Source organism: Symphalangus syndactylus, chromosome 19 (genome assembly GCF_028878055.3).
Source record: "Symphalangus syndactylus isolate Jambi chromosome 19, NHGRI_mSymSyn1-v2.1_pri, whole genome shotgun sequence".
Taxonomy (NCBI): domain Eukaryota; kingdom Metazoa; phylum Chordata; class Mammalia; order Primates; family Hylobatidae; genus Symphalangus; species Symphalangus syndactylus.
Genome location: NC_072434.2, coordinates 79,691,075 through 79,710,878, shown reverse-complemented (window position 1 = coordinate 79,710,878; position 19,804 = coordinate 79,691,075). Strand labels below are relative to the sequence as shown.

Sequence of the window (19,804 nt, the reverse complement as noted above, 5' to 3'; positions counted from 1 at the left end):
TAAAGTACAGAATTCTCCCTGAGTTTGTGGAATTATTTTAATTTCATTTCCGTACAGTCAGTGAGTATGAGGACTTGAAGACATGGTTTTTCTCCTGTTAAGTGAAGGTCTGCATTTTATTTTTTTAGTCTAGAGAAACAGCCAAAATATTATTTTTTTTAACCAGGAGAATTTTCAGTTGGAATGGTTCATAAGACAGTTGTAAGTTAAATGCTGAAGGTAACATGAACAAGTGGCTATGTATCATCCTTCTTCATATCTTCAAGGAGGTTCAGTTTTAGTGTGTCTGTGCAGTTGTGTACTTTTAATTTATGTTTTGCTAGAAGGAAATTAGAATACTGGTGTGTGATTCTTTAATTCCCTTCTGATGTGCCAGGAGCTGTGTAGTGCTAGGTACCAGGACAAATGTTAAGCCAAGCCATGTAAACATGGAACTTATCCTTGGATACCTACTCTCTGTTGGAGGAGAAAAAGCATTAATCAAACAATCAAACGTATTTTAAAATTTGAGTGTATTAAGCCCTGTGAAGATGTGGTCCAGAGTGTACCCAATAGGGGAATTTAATCTACCATCTGTATGTTTTCTCTTTATTTGATATTTTTCATATTGTTTTAAAAGTTTTAATGTTTTTGAAAGACCATTCAGAGTATTAGTAGTAGTAGTAGTCCATAACATTGTCCTTTAAGAGGAAAGCCGCTTCATACGGGCAGTATTTTGGGTCACTAATCCCATTTAATAAACTACTGAAATTAATCCCATTTCATAAACACTGAAATTCAGGATTTTCATGGAAAGAGATCACATTTGCACTTCAGTTTATTTTTTTATTTTATTTTATTTTGTTATTATTATTTTTTGAGATGGTGTCTTGCTCTGTCGCCTAGGCTGGAGTGCAGTGGTGCGATTTTGGCTCACTGCAAGCTCTGCCTCCCGGGTTCATGCCATTCTCGTACCTCAGCCTCCCGAGTAGCTGGAACTACAGGCACCTGCCCCCACGCCCGGCTAATTTTTTTCTTTTTTTTTTTTTTTTGACATGGAGTCTCTCTCTGTCGCCAGGCTGGACTGCAGTGGCATGATCTCGGCTCACTGCAACCTCTGCCTCCCGTGTTCAAGTGATTCTCCTGCCTCAGCCTCCTGAGTAGCTGAGACTACAGGCGTGTGCCACCACGCCCAGCTAATTTTTGTATTTTTAGTAGAGACGGGGTTTCACCATATTGGCCAGGCTGGCCTCGATCTCTTGACCTCGTGATCTGCCCGCCTCAGCCTCCCAAAGTGCTGGGATTTCAGGTGTGAGCCACCACACCCGGCCACGCCCAGCTAATTTTTAAATATTTTTTAGTAGAGACGGAGTTTTACCGTGTTAGCCAGGGTGGTCTCGATCTCCTGACCTCATGATCCGCCCACCTTGGCCCCCCAAAGTGCTGAGATTACAGGCTTGAGCCACCACGCCCAGCCTCAGTCAGTTTAAATTCCAACATTGAAGCCACTGGTTTTAGCCATAAGCAGCTTAGTGAGTATGTTACCTGCCACCTAACATCTGTAGGACAGTTTAGGTATTTCTAAAGACCATTCATACTTTGAGTATTATACAAAGTAGATTCATCATCTGGTATTATTTGTTTATTTATTTATTTATTTATTTATTTATTTATTTATTTAAGACAGAGTCTTGCTCTGTCACCCACACTGGAGTACAGTGGCATGATCTTGGCTTACTGTAACCTCCACCTCCCAGGTTCAAGCGATTCTCATGCCTCAGCCTCTTGAGTATCTGGGACTATGGGTGTGCAACACCACGCCCGACTAATTTTTGTATTTTTAGTAGAGATGGGGTTTTGCCATGTTGGCCAGGCTGGTCTTGAACTCCTAGCCTCAAGTGATCCGCCCACCTTGACCTCCCAAAGTGCTGGGATTACAGGCGTGAGCCACTGTGCCCAGCCAATTATCTGGTATTCTTTCTTAGTATTTACTATGTGCAGTTGAAAACTCTAGAGAAGTTTAGGTAAAATCCCAGTTCCATATTTTCTGCAGCCCATTTTAGGTAACAGGGCCATAGACGTTTTCCCTCTAGGCCTATGGAGTTTTCTATGTGCCTTTAATACAGCTTTCAGGAGCCTCTGGTTTTTGCTCTTTAGGTATAAGATGGGACAAATTCTACCCTCACCCCAGGTCTTTTTAGTCTCTTGAAACAAACATGCCCCTACTTTCCTGGACATTGAGGTAGGGACAGAGATACTGCTTCTTACGTTTCTTCTTCTTATGTACTAGAGAGAGACTGTGGTCTCTTATTTGAAAATTACTATGTATGATTCTTAAACAACTCTTTAGAAATTTTCTTTCCTGTAGCAAGTGAAATGACTAACAGATACTTAAAATAGAAATCACACTGTGTAATATAAATCTCTCTCTCTCTTTTATTTTTCTGCTTTAAAGAGAGCAACCTTAATTTTTTGTGGGGAGAGCATACATTTAATTCATCTGTTTGCTTGGCAGAAGGTGAATGCAGATTAATTTATTTTCCCTGTTTACCAAATAAAGTCATTTAGTAATACTCTATAGTGATACAGTATTACCAAAATAATATTTCAGATTACATAGAAATTTTCACCATAGGAGTTAATGACAGGCAACATCTACATTTTCTGGGTGGGTGTTGTGGCTCATGCCTGTAATCCCAGCAGTTTGGGAGGCAGAGTTGGGCAGATGGCTTGAGCCCGGGAGTTCGAGACCAGCCTGGACAACATGGCAAAACCCCATCTCTACAAAAAAATACAAAAGTTAGCTGGGTGTGGTAGTGCATGCCTGTGGTCGTGGCTACTTGGGAGGCTGAGGTTGGAGGATCGCTTGAGCCCAGGAGGTTGAGGTTGCAGTGAGCAATGATCACGCCACTGCCTGAATGATAGGGTGACACTATGTCTCAATAAAAAGAGTTTCTGTTTGGTATATATTGAGTTTAGGACAGCTTTTGCCTCCAAATAATTTTTATTTTTATTTTTTGAGATGGAATTTCACTCTTGTTGCCCAGGCTGGAGTGCAATGGCGCAATCTTGGCTCACCGCAACCTCTGCCTCCCAGGTTCAAGCAATTCTCCTGCCTCAGCCTCCCGAGTAGCTGGGATTACAGGCACTCGCCACCAGGCCAGGCTAATTTTGTATTTTTAGTAGAGACGAGGTTTCTCTGTGTTGGTCAGGCTAGTCTCCAACTCCCGATCTCAGGTGTTCCACCTGCCTTGGCCTCCCAAAGTGCTGGGATTATAGGCGTAAGTCACTGCGCCTAGCCCAAATAATATTTTTTAAATGCCTAATTTAAGGTTCATTAGGACAGGGTTAGGTTCTGTACAGACTAAATTTGAAAGATTAGATTTTTTGCCCTACGAGAGTTATGAAAGCTATGATTTTTGTCAGTCTTTTGAAGGAGTCAATCTTTAGTTAATCCTTTATGGCTAGTACCTTTTTTCTTGATCATATTGTTCGTTGTTAGATACATACATCTATGTACCTTAAACACATTTACATATATTCTAATGAATTATGTAAAAAAGAGTGTTAATATGGTTCATCTTTTCACAGTTTAGTTCATTGTAGTTATAACAAAATTGTCTCAATTTTTAAAATGTTGTATAATATTTCTTTTTACATATTACATTAGTTAGTTTAGATGCCTGCTCTTTAATTCTAAGTTGATGGATACTCTTGTACACCACCCTGGTTTGTAACTTTAAGAAGCCTCTTTGTCTTAAATAGTTCCTCACTTTTATTTTCATCTGGGCAGTTTTCTTGGGAATCTCTAGTTGCTCTGATGTTTGTGAAATTATTTATAACAGGAAAGATTCTTCTTAGGAAAGGAATAGAAACTGGGGAAAATCTTAAGAAAACGTAGGAAAGGAAAAAAATCAAATGTAGAAATTAAATGTAATTAAAAAAATTAAATAACATTAATGTTGCATTTTATTAAAAAAGGTTTATTGCCGAAAATGTTTGCAGAATAGTAATATAACTTACTCTGAGGCTTTTTGTTCATGCGATCGATGCTTTATCATCATAATTAATTTTGTTTCTTTACTTATTAATAATTTTATTTTATGGATTATGATTCCCCATGTACAAATTAATATTGGAGCTGCAGTTGGCCCTAACCTTACAAATAGATTTCTTAATTCTCACATCTGTCTTTCCACTGAGCTGTGTTTGTTTTGTATTTTAATCATTCTTAGATGCCTATCAACCTTCACGTAGGTAATGAATCATCTAGAGAGAGCAGCCAAATTTATTTTCACTTCTTTTTTCCAGTAATGAGCTCATTCATCTTTATTCTAATATCTTTGAAACTAGAATTTTCTATCTTCAGGAAAGTTGTGTTTTAGCTTCCCTGCGGGGAGAGTTTAATCTCAAAATCTGAGCATATTCTTAAATTGATTTGGTTTAAAACAAAGAAGGCACTTGCAAAGTGTTAATTTTTTGATGGGTTTATGTTCTTACCCACAGACATTAGACCAGCTCCCACTCACCAACCCTGAGCATTTTGGCACTCCAGTCATAGGAAAGAAAACAAATAGAGGAAGAAGATCTAATCATATGTAAGTCCATTTTCATGACTGTTAGTTGAACCTGAATTCATTTCTCCTTCTAGTATTGTTTATAGTTATTTTAAAATTGTAATTTGCAAAATGCTAACCAGATCTAATAGTAATTTCAGATCTAATAGTAATTTCAGACTCCTCAGCATGGGTGATTGAGGTTTTCCATGCTCAGCCAACCTTACTTAACAGCTGTATCTGCCTTCAATTTCTCCCTGCATGTTATCTTGATGCTGTAGTCAAAATGAAACCAGTCAATAATTCCTGAATATATCGCTTGTTTTCTAATATCATGCTTTTATTCATGCTATTATTTTTGGTCTCCATGCCTCCCTTCCCGCTGTCTTGTCCATGCCTTAATTCTCAACAAAAATGCTTAAACCTTTATGTGAACCATTTTGTGTTTCCCCACACTTTCCTTGAAACCAGACATGTTTCTCTCCCCTGTAAACCCAATTCTCTGGCATAGTATGAACTGTGGAGCCAGTTGGTCTGGGTTTGAATCCTGGCTCTGCCACTTCCTTGCTGTGTGATCTTGGGATGTTTACTTAATCTTTTCTACCTCACTTATCTATAAAATTGGGATAATAATATTGCCTATCTCTTAGTGTTGTTGTGAAAATTAAGTGAATTCATATCCTTAAAGTGTTTATGGAGTAAATGTTATGTAAGTACTAGATAATCAACATCATATACTGACATGAAAAATTTCATGATGAAATACCAGTATGTAACAATTTCATTTATATATGAAAATGTGTTTACATGTATATATAAAAATTCTGCTTCCTGGTGTTTATGTCTGACAATTAGGACTGGTTCTTGCTGAATTATTTGAACTTTAAAAAATTTCTACGTTTTTATATATATTATAGGAAAAATAGTCTCTTATTTGTCAATAAGTTTTTTTAATTTTGAAAAGATTGCATCTAGTATTTAGACATATTTTTACGATTTTATACACATCATCCTAAAGTGGAAAAATAAGTTTAAAAATGAATTTATTATTAAAAAATCAGGAAACAACAGGTGCTGGAGAGGATGTGGAGAAATAGGAACACTTTTACACTGTTGGTGGGACTGTAAACTAGTTCAACCATTGCAGAAGTCAGTGTGGCAATTCCTCAGGGATCTAGAACTAGAAATACCATTTGACCCAGCCATCCCATTACTGGGTATATACCCAAAGGACTATAAATCATGCTGCTATAAAGACACATGCACACGTATGTTTATTGCGGCACTATTCACAATAGCAAAGAGTTGGAACCAACCCAAATGTCCAACAACGATAGACTGGATTAAGAAAATGTGGCACATATACACCATGGAATACTATGCAGCCATAAAAAATGATGAGTTCGCGTCCTTTGTAGGGACATGGATGAAACTGGAAAACATCATTCTCAGTAAACTATCGCAAGGACAAAAAACCAAACACCGCATGTTCTCACTCATAGGTGGGAATTGAACAATGAGAACTCATGGACACAGGAAGGGGAACATCACGCTCCGGGGACTGTTGTGGGGTGGGGGGAGGGGGGAGGGACAGCATTAGGAGATACACCTAATGCTAAATGACAAGTTAATGGGTGCAGGAAATCAACATGGCACATGGATACATATGTAACAAACCTGCACATTGTGCACATGTACCCTAAAACCCTAAAGTATAAAAAAAAAAAAAAAAAGAAATATAGAATTATTTTTTATTGAATAAATAACTCCTTTAAAAGAAAAAAAAAATGAATTTATTGTGCAATATCACATAATATTGACCTGCAAATATGACCAAAAATTATGATCTGTTAAAAAGTCAGTTATTTTTTATTTCCTCTTCTGTCGTTCCCCAGCTGTTAGATGTTTCTCAGTTGAGGTGTCCGTTTTGTGAATATGAGAATAAAGCATGCATTGGTTGCTGAATAAGTTGATCTTTGCCTTCTAAAGACTCCAGCAAACATTCTAAGTTAGTGATTTTCCTGTTGAGAATCTCTATGTGTAATGAGAGATTTGCTGTTGAGATTGTGTTGTACATGTGTAAAGTATGAATGCAGACAAAAGGTTGAGAATTACTAGTGTAGGAATGAAGACCTGCTCCATCTGTAATCTTGTTTTGCTTGCTCTTCCTTCCCCCTCTCTACCATGGTTGGTCATTCTCACTGCCAAGGAACCTGACAATGTTACTCTTGCTTGGCGTTTTAAGCCTTGGTGTGTAAGCATTACAGGCAAGTACTACAGTTTGAAATGCCCATCTCCTTAATTACATTTCCTCAAAGTTCTTTCTCCCCTTTCTTCAGAGTGATTTTCTGTAACAAAGTCTTAAACCTGGATCTTAAGGGCATTCATCTGACCATTTCCTCTTCCATTACTCCATTGAAAAAAGTCCTTGCTGTGGTCTCAGGTTGCCATTTAAAATGTATTTTTGTACAAAGATATATAAAGTTATCTCTTCTTAGGATTCCCAGGACTTCGTTGCTGGAGTGATGTATCACCAAATTTGTTTTCTTTTAGCAGCTGTTATTCCACGTATCAGTTAATCTACCCCTAGTTATTCCAAAATTGATTACTTTTAACATCTTCCATTAAATGGAGTTTCAGTATATTCTACCTTTAATCCTAGTAAGTTCAAGTATTTTCTTTTTTTAATGATTATCATCCTCTAGCTAAATTTTTTTTAAAGCAAGTTATTGATTCTTTTAATCGATGTGTTACTGGATTGAATTTTCTCCTTATAATTTACCCATTGTTTGCAGCAGTTGTGTTAAGTCATCCAGAAGAATAGCATACCTGAAATTATGGAAATACTTGTTTGTTCCTCTCCTCTTGAAGTTGTTTTCCGATAATCTGGCAAAAGTTTATGTGCCAACTGCTACAATAGGAAAGCAGTCTATTTGTTGTTATTTTTTTCCCCTTCAGAAAAAAGATGAAGCGTAAGGTTTACAATGAATCTTGTTAACAAGGGATTATTTATGAGTATAGATTTTACTCAGTAACAGTGCTAAGATTTACCCAATACCTCGTTTATACTTGCTATTTAAATACAGGCCTGCAGATCTGAACACATTTTTAAATTAGTTTATAATTCACATATCATAAAATTTACTCATATATTTTAATCTATAGATTTGTATCCAATAATTCACCCTTTTAAAGTGTACAGTTTAGTGGTTTTTAGTATATTCATAAAATTGTGCAACTATCATCACTAATTCCAGAAGCTCTTTTTATTTTGCCACTTCATTTTAATATGAGAATTTGATTCATTTCCTCCTTGATAAAAATTGAGAAAAAAATTAAAACCCTTTTATAGTTAAGCGTACATAGGTTCTGTGTGTTTCTAAGAAGGTATATACGTTGTCAGTCTTCCAGATACTAATAGAACATTTCAATTTACAAAGTTTGAAACTGAGTAAACTGATTTGCCTAAAATAAAAAATAATCAGAATTGCATGTCAAAGGTTGAGCCTCTTGTTTCTAGCTCAATTTGTATCATTATTTGGTATTCCTTGGCCCATATCTTGTCTAAAGTTTGTCTTTCTTGATTTACAACTAATTAGAGTTAATAGTGAAGTGTGATCAGCTTTAAGTGATTGGCTGTTAGAGTGTTATGGTAAAAATTTCCATGTAATTAGCTTTCTTTCTAGTGACATCATCAGATTTTATTTCATAGAGACAGTGCATTATTTTGTTGTGGCTCTACAAATACCTTGTCACCAAAGAAATAACAATGTCAGAAATGAAGGCCGGGCGCAGTGGCTCACGCCTGTAGTCCCAGCACTTTGGGAGGCCGAGGCGGGCGGATCACGAGGTCAGGAGATCGAGACCATCTTGGCTAACAGGGTGAAACCCCGTCTCTACTACAAATACAAAAAATTAGCCGGGCGAGGTGGCAGGCGCCTGTAGTCCCAGCTACAAGGGAGGCTGAGGCAGGAGAATGGCGTGAACCCCGGGGGGCGGAGCCTGCAGTGAGCCGAGATCGCGCCACTGCACTCCAGCCTGGGTGAAAGAGTGAGACTCCGTCTCAAAAAAAAAAAAAAAAAAAAAAAAAACAATGTCAGAAATGAATAAAAATCAAGCAGGCTCTCTGCTTGCTCTGTCTTTGCTCCTGTAAAATATTTTGGATGCTCATTAATTTTAGTTCATTAGTTTATTGAGTACCTGTCTTGTGTAAACAGTTTTCTGGCTAAGCTCCTCTAAAAGGAAAAGTTAAGGAGCTTCATGTGTAATAGTATGGTTTACACTGATGTATACATTTTGTGATTTTAGAATAAAAATCAGAAATACCATAATAAAAAAATGCATCTTTTTTATTTTATGAACAAGTATTTATTGAGCATCTATACTGTGCCAAGCATTGTTCAGGTTCTTGAGATATATCAATACACAAAAAAATTACTTAAAAAATCTTCAACTTGAGAGCTTACATTCTCTCAGGGGAGGAGATAGTGAATTAAACATTGGATTCACATACTTGGTGTGGAAAAAAAGAATAAACATAAGAAATAAGTAAATTATGTAGTATGATAAAAGTGAATGCTGTGGAAATGAAGAGCAAGATGAAAAGAGGTAGATGGGCAGGGATTATAAATTTGAATAAGGTGGAATAAAGTCTTGAGTAGGTGAGGGGGAAGGGGCATCTAGTCTAAAAATGTGAATGATTTTAGACAGGAACCTTGCAATTTTGTATGTAAGGTGGATAGACGTTTTAGCTAGCTGAACAAAAGTGTTTTTTTTTATATACTGTGAAATCTGAAGTCTTAACACTTGTTAAGTCTTAAGAAAAGTTACAATTTTTACAATGATGCAGATAACTTTGTTAGTCAAATAAAGCTCAGTTTTCTCTATGTTGTACAGATTTTGATATATGTTATCTCTGACATTGTAGCTTTCTAGCTGCTACTGATAATAGAGTGTTCATAAACCCCTAGCTGAATGAGTCTTCTGTGACTACTTTGAGAAAGCAGTAATTATGATTTTAAGCTTGGTTGTATCCTGTAGTCATTAGAAAGTAAAAAAAAAAGTCACTCCTCTTAAGCTCTTCTAAATCAAGTAGAAATCAGACTTGTGAGGACTGTCATTACTGTCCCAAGCTGTGTGTCTATGTGTAGGGTCTTATGCTCCACTAATATAAAGGTAGTTGAGTTTTCCTGTTGTTACCTACTTTCTAAGTAGAGATTGAACTTCTTTAAGTGCCATTGAAGTACAATACATCTTTTTTTTTTTTGAGACGGAGTCTTACTCTGTCGCCCAGGCTAGAGTGCAGTGGCGCGATATCGGCTCACCGCAACCTCCCCCTCCCGGGTTCAGGCAATTCTCCTGCCTCAGCCTCCAGAGTAGCTGGGGTTACAGGCACCCGCCACCATGCCTGGGTAATTTTTGTATTTTTAGTAGAGACGAGGTTTCACCATTTTGGCCAGGCTGGTCTCGAACTCCTGGCCTCAGGTGATCCATCCACCTCAGCCTCCCAAAGTGCTGGGAGTACAATACTCCCAGCCAAAGTACAATACTTCTATTCAATAGCAAGCTTTGAAGATTTGCTTTGTTTCTGCCAGGGAACAATTTTTAAGTTATTTGACTGATCATCGAAACCAAGGGGGTGGTATTCCCCATGTCACTTTAAAAAGCTTAATATTATTATAATAGTTTTTACTTTTTTGGCCAGGTGGGGTAGCTCACGCCTATAATCCCAGCACTTTAGGGGGCGAGGTGGGCAGATCACGAGGTCAGGAAATCGAGACTATCCTGGCTAACATGGTGAAACCCCTTCTCTACCAAAAATACAAAAATTAGCCAGGCGTGGTGGCAGGCACCTGTAATCCCAGCTACTCAGGAGGCTGAGGCAGGAGAATTGCTTGAACCCAGAGCCAAGGTGGTGCCACTGCCCTCCAGCCTGGCGACAGAGCTAGACTCTGTCTCAAAAAAGAAAAAAATAGTTTTCACTTTGTTTACATTTATATTGGAATATATAAATATAAAGGCATGACGGTTACTTTGTCATACTTTTGGAAAGGCATCAAAGACAAATTCACAGTATACTAGATAGTATACTAAATAGGTAAATCATGTTTAAAGTTTTTTAGTAGTTTAATCTGTCAGTTTTCCTTTTTTGGTCAGTGAAACTGATCGTTGCAAACTATCTGAAAAACACTTTTATCTTTGGAGGTATTCAATAATAGCCATTCTAAAAAGGACATATGTTGTTGTTCATCAAATATTTTCCTAGTCTTTACTCATTCTGGGCATTTTCTTTGGTGCTGATTCTTTATTAGAATCAGATTCAAATTGGAATAGCTTTTTGTTTTGTGTTCCTTTTTACTACACTTTCCTCAAACATCAAGTTGATGGTTTCAGATGCTTCCTTTTTCTTCTGACAGTTATCTTTCTAACTTACTAGTCCAATATTTAATGTTACTGAAAGGATTTTCTGTTTTTCTTTTAATTTTGAGAGTTTTTAACATCATACAGAAGAGGCTTATTGGACATTTTATGAATACCTAATTCGTGTGTATTTGTCGTTATGGATAGCAGTGGTGATCTCTTTTCAGATTGCCTCCTCTTCCCAACCTAACCTCAGTTAATAAAGGTCTGCTCTCCTACCTTTTAAAATTAACTTTGTACTGGAGATATAGAATTACTGTCTCCAGAATTCCTTTAATTTGAGATTGGGATTGTGTATATTTTAGTGTAATACGGGGATGTTTAATATGGGGCCTTCACCTTTTTGAGGATTTGGGAACCAGTTATTTGTCCTGATCTTCCTCCTCAATTTTTTACAGTAGCACTAAATAAACTAGAAATATTGTTAGGAAAATGATGTGCTTTCCTCTCATGATAAACTCTTGCTGTTATTTTTTAGAAATTTAGAAAATGATTTAAGATTTAAATTAGCCATTTTGCAGGTCTTAGGAAATGTAATAAGAGTTTGGGGATACCTATATTCATCATTGGCATGCTTATTCTTTGTGAGGATAAATGGAAATATTTTATTTTTTTCTCTCCCTAGACCAGAGGAAGAGTCTTCATCATCCTCCAGTGATGAAGATGAGGATGATAGGAAACAGATTGATGAGCTACTAGGCAAAGTTGTATGTGTAGATTACATTAGTTTGGATAAAAAGAAAGCACTGTGGTTTCCTGCATTGGTGAGTAGCTTCAGTATAAAAGAGTTTAATTTCAAACTATGTAAGTTTATGAAGAAAACAATTTTCTTACTAATGTTTTTCATAGATACAAAATGAGGAGATGTTTTTAGCATTATTTAGTTCACACTAAGCTTACTTTCAGCGTTGTCTTTGAATACAAAGAACTCTTGATGTCATTCAGGAAAGGCAAAATCTTGATGATCTTAGAGGTTTAGCTATGTGGAAGTTGAATTCTCTCTCTCGGTAGGAAATTCATGATGCAAACTTTTAAAGCTCCTAAGTCCATGTAGGTCTAGATTGCAGAAGAACAACAGAATCTTTCTTGGTTGACAAGGGTAACTAGACATTTTCCTCATGCATAGTGAGTCAGGGTGTTTCCATCCTTGATCTTAATCTTGCCTTTTAGGTACTCTCTATATAATCATGACTGCAATTATACATTACCCCACTCTTCAATTTTCTCTACAGTAGATTTTTAATTCTACCTACCTTTTTTTTTTTTTTTTTTTACAGCCCGGAGGTCCTTTATTTATTTATTTATTTTTAACACCTATTATGCCATGAATTCATAGGGAATAGGTTCCAGCAGCTCAGGCTCCTTCCCATTGGTTCTCACAAAGTGTGCTTCTCTGGGTGGAGCAGGCTGGCGCATTAGTTGAACCCAGGTACCTTTCTCTTTGGCTTCTTTCTTTTTCTGATCATTTTCCTTCACGCGTTTCAGGAAGCTATCTCGGCTCGTAGAGTGCTTAATGTGCTCAATACGCACATTAATTCTCTTGGCAAGAATCTTGCCCTTAACTTGTTTGTTTACAACAATGCCAACAGCATGCTGGGTAACATTGTAGACTCTTCCAGTTTTGCCATGGTAACACTTGTGGGGCATTCCTTTTTGAACAGTACCCATACCCTTGATGTCTACAATATCACCTTTCTTATAGATTCGCATATACGTGGCCAAAGGAACAACTCCATGTTTTCTAAAAGGCCTAGAGAACATATATCGGGTGCCTCTCCTCTTTCCCTTTGTGTTTGTCATTTTGGTGAATTACTGGAAGATGGCGGTTCCAATTCTACCTACTTTTTAATGTTTTTCTCTCCAAAAGATTGCAATTCCTTAGATTCCAGGTAGAATATTTTGCATTTTTCCCTTGTTTTCTCACGTTGCCTTTTGTGATTCTGAGGAGGTACTCAAGATTTATTATCAGGAGTATCCTCATGATTGTCCCAAGTTCTTGTATTTCAAACTGCTAAGAGAGATGACAGAAAGCCTTTTGAGCTTTTTATCTCTGTTTTTTATAACCACTAGCTTCTTTAGCAAGTTGAAAGGGCCATGTATAGACGATTTTCTTTGACTTTTACAAAGGGAACATATACTAACATCTTTCACGGACATAACTAGGCACTTTTCAAGTAATCTTTAGGTAGACAAAATAATTTGTAGCTCTTAAAGCAAATAGAGGTTCGACTAATAATTAGCTATATATGATACTTTAATGAAGATTTAACTCTGTGGCAATAAGAATGCATTTTTTTCTGGACAGGGTATAATTGGATAAATCACTTAAGGTTTTAAGTTTCAAGTAGGAGTCTGAAGTTAATAATCAGTATCTCTTAAGAATTATCTTGGCTGGGGTGTGGTGGCTAACACCTGTAATCCTAGCACTTTGGGAGGCTGAGGTGGGCAGATCCCCTGAGGTCAGGAGTTCGAGACCAGCCTGGCCAACAGGGCAAAAACCCGTCTCTATAAAAATACAAAAAAATTAGCTGGGTGTGGTGGCACATGCCTGTAATCCCAGCTACTCAGGAGGCTGAGGCAGGAGAATCGCTTGAACCCAGGAGGCAGAGGTTGCAGTGAGCCAAGATCGCGCCACTACACTCTAGTGTGGGTGACAGAGCAAGACTCCTTCTCAAAAAAAAAAAAAAAGAATTATCTTGAACTCTTTAAAATTTTGATGTGTCTGAATTGTCCTATGATGATTCTATCTGAAGACCATTGAGTCATTTGTATCAAACAGTGAGATCCACTTTTTTTTTTTTTTTCCCCCGGAGACAGAGGCTTACTCCGTTACCCAGGTTAGAGTGCAGTGGTGCGATCCTGGCTCGCTGTAGCCTTGACCTCCTGGGCTCAACAATTCTCCCACCTCAACCTCCTGAGTAGCTCACACTACAGGTGCAGACCACCACATCTGGCTAATTTTTAAATACTTTGTAAATACAAGGTCTCCCTATGCTGCCCAGGCTAGTCTTGAACTCCTGGATTCAAGTGACCCTCCCACCTTGGCTTCCCAGAGTGCTGGGATTACAGGTGGGGGCTACTGAGCCCAGCCCACATCTTTTACAAATATGTCCTCCCCTCACTTCATATTTAATAAGCTATAAACTGAAGATCTGCTGATAAACAAAAGACACTTTGAAAGTACTATTCTCCTCATGTTTGACAACTAGTTTGTTCTCAAATATCGAGAGAGAGAATGGGTCAAAATTATTCTCTGTCTCTGTTTTGTATATTCTCACTCCCTTACTACAAATAATTAGCCAAATTCTCTTCTAATGCTTTTTTCCCTTCTGTTAATGACATTTAATAAAATTTTTTTTTGTGTGTTCTCAAGACTAACACATATTTGTTAGGTATGCATTTATCATATACCAAGTTCTGTTCAAAATATTTAACAAGGATAGACTTATTTAGTGAGTGGTGTAGAGGTTTTTTGTTCTCATGATTAATAAACTTTTGTTTTTTTTTTTTTTGAGATGGAGTTTCGCCCTTGTTGCCCAGGCTAGAGTGCAATGGTGCGATCTCTGCTCACTGCAACTCCGCCTCCCAGGTTCCAGTGATCCTCCTGCCTCAGCCTCCCGAGTAACTGGTATTACAAGCCACCATGCCCAGCTAATTTTGTATTTTTAGTAGAGGTGGGGTTTCTCCGTGTTGGTCAGACTGGTCCCCAACTCCTGACCTCAGGTGATCTGCCTGCCTCAGCCTCCCAAAGTGTTGGGATTACAGGTGTGAGCCACCACACCCGGTGATGATTAATAAACTTTTCTCTACAATTTGTGGTTGAGAATCTGCCAACTCTTTATTCTCATTCTCTCATTTTCCTGCTCATTGACTAACAATTGCAGAGACTTAGAAATGGGATTAAAACACTATTCTTTGTTTATATGTATTTGTATGAAAACTTATGTCCATAATATACATAAACTCTTTTGTATATTTGTGGTTTTTGTGCCAAACTAGGTAACCATGGTCTCAAATGAGAAAGAAACAATAGAACTACCTTTGTTTTTACTATTTTCTACTTGTGATATCCATTTACCATTTTTAGTCAACATGTTTTATTTCTTTATCTCCACTGCTTAGTTCAGTGTTCGGCACAAATTAAGTATCCAGTAAATGTCAGCTCTTGTAATGATAGTGAAAAATGAGGACAATTATTTGTTTTAATAAATATAAATATTTTATAATACCTTTGTACCTTCCCGTGTATCCAACATTTAGTGGATACCTATATGTACAAGGAGCTTGCTAACACGTATTATGAGATAGGTATTATTATTTATCCCCATTTCGAGATAAGGAAACTGAGTATTAGCAGCGTTAAGTTAGTTGCCACACTTTGGGTTAATTATTAAGCTGAAAAAAAGCATCAGTGTATGCGATTCTTTCTTTCCTTCTAAAGCACTAGGAGTCTTTGTGAGTTTCTTTTGAAAGTATGTTTTAAGGCCAGTTGCAGTGGCTCACACCTTCAGTCCCAGCACTTTGGGAGGCCAAGGCAGGCGGATCACCTGAGGTCAGGAGTTCAAGACCAGCCTGGCCAACATAGTGAAACCCCTTCTCTACTAAAAATGTAAAAATTTGCAGGGCGTGGTGGCGCGTGCTTGTAGTCCCAGCTACTCGGGAGGCTGAGGCAGGAGAATCTCTTGAACCTGGGAGGCGGAGGCTGCAGTGATCTGAGCTCACGCCACTGCATTCCAGCCTGGGTGACAGAGCAAGACTTTATCTCAAAAAAGAAATATATATATCTGTGGGCCAGGCGCGGTGGCTCATGCCTGTAATCCCAGCACTTTGGGAGGACGAGGTGGGCAGATCACTTGAGGTCAGGAGTTCAAGACCAGCCTGGCGAACATCATGAAACCCTATCTTTACTAAAAGAGAAAAATTAACTGAGCATGGTGGTGGGCGCCTATAATCCCAGCTACTTGGGAGGCTGAGGCAGGAGAATTGCTTGAACACGGGAAGTGGAGGTTGCAGTGAGCTGAGACTGCGCCACAGCACTCCAGCCTGGGTGACAGAGCAAGACCCCATCTCAAACACACACACACATACAACTGTTTTGTAAGTCTTTTTCTCAATAGGAACATTAAATTTTTTAATATTAGTGTTTTGAGTTACTAATTTAAGCTTCTCACACCATAATCACTAAAAAATTTCTTTGATGAAAATAAAAAATCTAAGGATTTTTAATATTGAAAGGTTAGTAATCTGTTTAGTCAGCCATTTCACTGTTGTTTTTAAATTCTTAGAATTATTGATGTATGTTATCCCCTCCAAAAATTGACATCCATTGGACAGTGATGGATAATTTTTGGTAACTGGAGTGAAAAATTATGTTCTAAATCGACCAATCTTGATATAATCACACAAATAATATTTGTGTTTCTAATTTTTAAGTTATTTTTATAAATCGAGTAAATTCAAAGTGTTTTAGTAACATCATAAGAAAACAGTTAACTGGGTCTGGTGGCCTGTGCCTATAGTCCCAGCTACTTGGGAGACTGAGGTGGGAGGATCGATTGAACCCTGGGAGGTTGAGGCTGCATTGAGTCATGATCACACCACTGCACAGAGTGAGACCTTGTCTCAGAAAAAAAAAAAAAAAGAAAAAGAAAAAAGAAAAGGGAAACAACTACATAGTCCCAGGAACTATAAATAACTACCATGCACTGAGTATTTACCCTGACTAGGACTGTGCTGAGCTTATTAATGTAAGTAGTATTGTTTAATCCTAATTGAGACTTACTCTCAGTCTCAATTTTTTATTTTATTTTCCAATTTCATTTTAAGAGGGGGAAATCTTAGATTCCATGGCTCATGCAGTTCTCCTTTTCAGTTTTTTTCACCAAGTTCTCCTCTTCTAATCACCCTTTCAAGCTGTAATTCAGGATTCAGAATGTATCGCTGTATTTTCTTTAGGGTGATCTCATCCCCTTTTAAAGCTTCACTTTGCAGAGATAACAAAGAGATAATCAAAGTGACCAAGAAAATAACATACGTGGGTGAATGGGATAAAATGCATATTGTCGTTCTGTGGCAGAACTGGACAGTGAGCCCACTTACTCATACACCAGTGTCATCACTGGCCAAAGCTATCACATGTGCAGTTTTCGAAATCCTTAGCTCATCAGGGAAAAGTAATGAGTGGATTTGGCTCACAAGCCCCAAGTTTTAGACCTCTAATATTTAGGCTGTGGGTGCTCAAATTTATATCCTTGAGTCCAGACCTCTACGCTTTGCTCCAGACCTAATTTTTCTGTTCACTATCTTCATTTGGATGTCTTTTAGCCACCTAAAACTTAGTAGTCCCAAAACTCCTCTTATTATCCCTTCCCTCATGCACAAACTTGGCCCTTTTTTGTTGTTTTTCTTTCACAGTGAATAACCCTGTCATCTGCCTATTTGTACAAGGCAGAAAACTAAGTGTCCTCTTCTTGTTTATCTTTCTACTTCCCTAATTATCTTGGATATTTCTCATTCCTTTAATTTGCCATTGCCACCACTTTACATCCAAGCCACCACCTCTCACTCAAATGATCACAATAGCTTAGTTTCTTTGAACAGTTGCCTTTGCGTGGTCCATTTTCTTCATAGCAGCCAAAGTAGATTTTTAAAAGGAAAATCTATTATGACATTCTTTGGTTTCAGATTCTTTCAACAAAGATGTTAGATTTTATCTTAAGAATTAATATTGCCCACAAGGCTCTGGAAATTCTGGACCCTTGTTTTTCTCTTAGCCATGATGTATCCCTTCAGTTAAGGATCTAGCTCTACCTTTTTTTCTGTTTCTGACTAGAACTTCGTCCACAGCTTCATCCTAGTCATAGCTGTACTTCTGCTTTCAATGCCGTGCCTATGCCAAAAAAAATCTAGATTATCCAGGCAGCTGGAAGGATGTAGGATACCAATTTAAAATTACTTGTGTGTGCTCCCACATGTGTGTGTACCTGTTTACCCTCAAACTAAAATTAGTTTTTAAACTTCAAGCTTACACTTTTTAAAAGGATTTAAATGGTAGGTACTTACCTAACTATCTATGAGTTCTTTTAGTTATAATAGCTTCACCCTTTTTCTTAAAAGGTGGTTTGTCCTGATTGTAGTGATGAGATTGCTGTAAAAAAGGACAATATTCTTGTTCGATCTTTCAAAGATGGAAAATTGTAAGTATAATTTACTTGATTTGAAAAACCAGTTTATAAATATATGCTGTTATTTTGAATTAGGATGTTAAATAATTAATTAGTTATTTCCAATTACCTTAGGCTTTTATTTTTCATCGTACAGAAAGTTTCAAAGAGTGACTGTTTTTCATATTATCTTAATATGTTATAGTCTTATAGTATGTTTTTCCTTACTAATTTTGGTAATCTTTTCCAAACTAGACACTCAGTACTGTCTAATTTGTCAACATTTGTCCACATAATAGCTGGTTATTTGAGGCAAATTTGCCATATCTAACGTATTTAATACTTTATTGATTTTTTTGTTTTTTTTGAGATGGAGTCTCACTCTGTCACCCAGGCTGGAGTGCAGTGGTGCAATTTCAGCTCACTGCAACCTCCGCCTCCTGGGTTCAAGCTATTCTCCTGCCTCAGCCTCCTGAGTAGCTGGGACTACAGGCGCATGCCACCGCACCCGGCTAGTTTTTATATTTTTAATAGAGACGGGGATTCACTATGTTGTCCAGGCTGGTCTTGAACTCGTGATCTCGTGATCTGCCCGCCTCGACCCCCAAAGTGCTGGGATCATAGACGTGAGCCATCGCGCCCGGCCTATTGATGTATTTATTGACATTATTTCCTTAGGGTTTGTTCTTGATGGTCTAATTAGGAATTTCCAATACTTCTACTAGTTATGTCTAATGGTTGTAATGATACCTGTTGGATAATATTCAACTTTTGCAGTAGTCTGAGGATTAAAATGGGTTACTTGTATATGGATGGTAAGTCTTAAGAAAATGATTTGTTAATTTTTCTTTAAGAATTATGTGACTAGAGAAGCCAGATATTTTATACAGAATTGTATTGGGTATAAATACCTTAAAAAGATCATCATGTTTTAAGATTTGGTGTTTGAATTTTCAAGTTCGGGAAGGGTATTTTTATTTTTAATTATTTTATTTTACTTTATTTCATTTTTTGGTGAGGGTCTTACTCTTTCACCCAGGCTGGAGTGCAGTGACGTGATCACGGCTCACTGCAGCCATGACCCTTTGGGCTCAGGTTATGCTTTCAGCTCAACTTCTTTTGAGTATCTGGGACTACACCTGGCTATTTTTGTATTTTTTGTAGTGATAAGGTTTCACCATGTTGGCCAGGCTGGTCTCGAACTCCTCAACTCAAGCGATCCACATGCCCTGGCCTCCCAAACTGCTGAGATTACAGGTGTGAGCCTCTGCACCCAGTCTGAAAAGTTAGCTTCAAAAACAGTATGTAGGCTTGGCGCGGTGGCTCACACCTGTAATCCCAGCACTTTGGGAGGCCTAGGCAGGCGGATCATGAGGTCAGGAGTGCGAGACCAGCCTGGCCAACATGGCAAAACTCCGTCTCTACTAAAAATACAAAAATTAGCCAGGCATGGTGGTGGGCGCCTGTAATCCCAGCTACGCAGGAGGCTGAGGCAGAAGAATCGCTTGAACCTGGGAGATAGAGGGTGCAGTGAGCAGAAATAATGCCATTGCACTCCAGCTTGGGTGACAAGAAGACGACTCCATCTCAAAACAAAACAAAACAAAAAAATGTGTAGAACCAACTTTAACAAAATTGGGTTAATCAGAGGAATTTGAGCACAGAAATTGAATACTGACTTGCTAT

General features: G+C 37.8%; 2 protein-coding genes across 11 annotated transcripts in view; one reads left to right on the top strand and one right to left on the bottom strand.

The window, feature by feature from the left end:
- ARID4B (AT-rich interaction domain 4B) overlaps positions 1-19,804 on the top strand; it is a 172,500-nt gene that overhangs the window by 79,737 nt on the left and 72,959 nt on the right. For all 10 annotated transcript variants that reach the window (XM_055233939.2, XM_055233938.2, XM_055233936.2 and 7 more), the window contains exons 7-9: positions 4,486-4,577; positions 11,581-11,719; positions 18,072-18,151. In XM_055233939.2, coding sequence (XP_055089914.1) covers positions 4,486-4,577; positions 11,581-11,719; positions 18,072-18,151 — 311 coding nt within the window. The remainder of the gene's footprint in view (positions 1-4,485; positions 4,578-11,580; positions 11,720-18,071; positions 18,152-19,804) is intronic.
- LOC129458222 (large ribosomal subunit protein eL21-like) lies at positions 11,725-12,781 on the bottom strand. Its single transcript, XM_055233954.2, has one exon. The coding sequence runs from the start codon at positions 12,753-12,755 to the stop codon at positions 12,273-12,275; it is 483 nt and encodes a 160-aa protein (XP_055089929.1). The 5' UTR covers positions 12,756-12,781; the 3' UTR covers positions 11,725-12,272.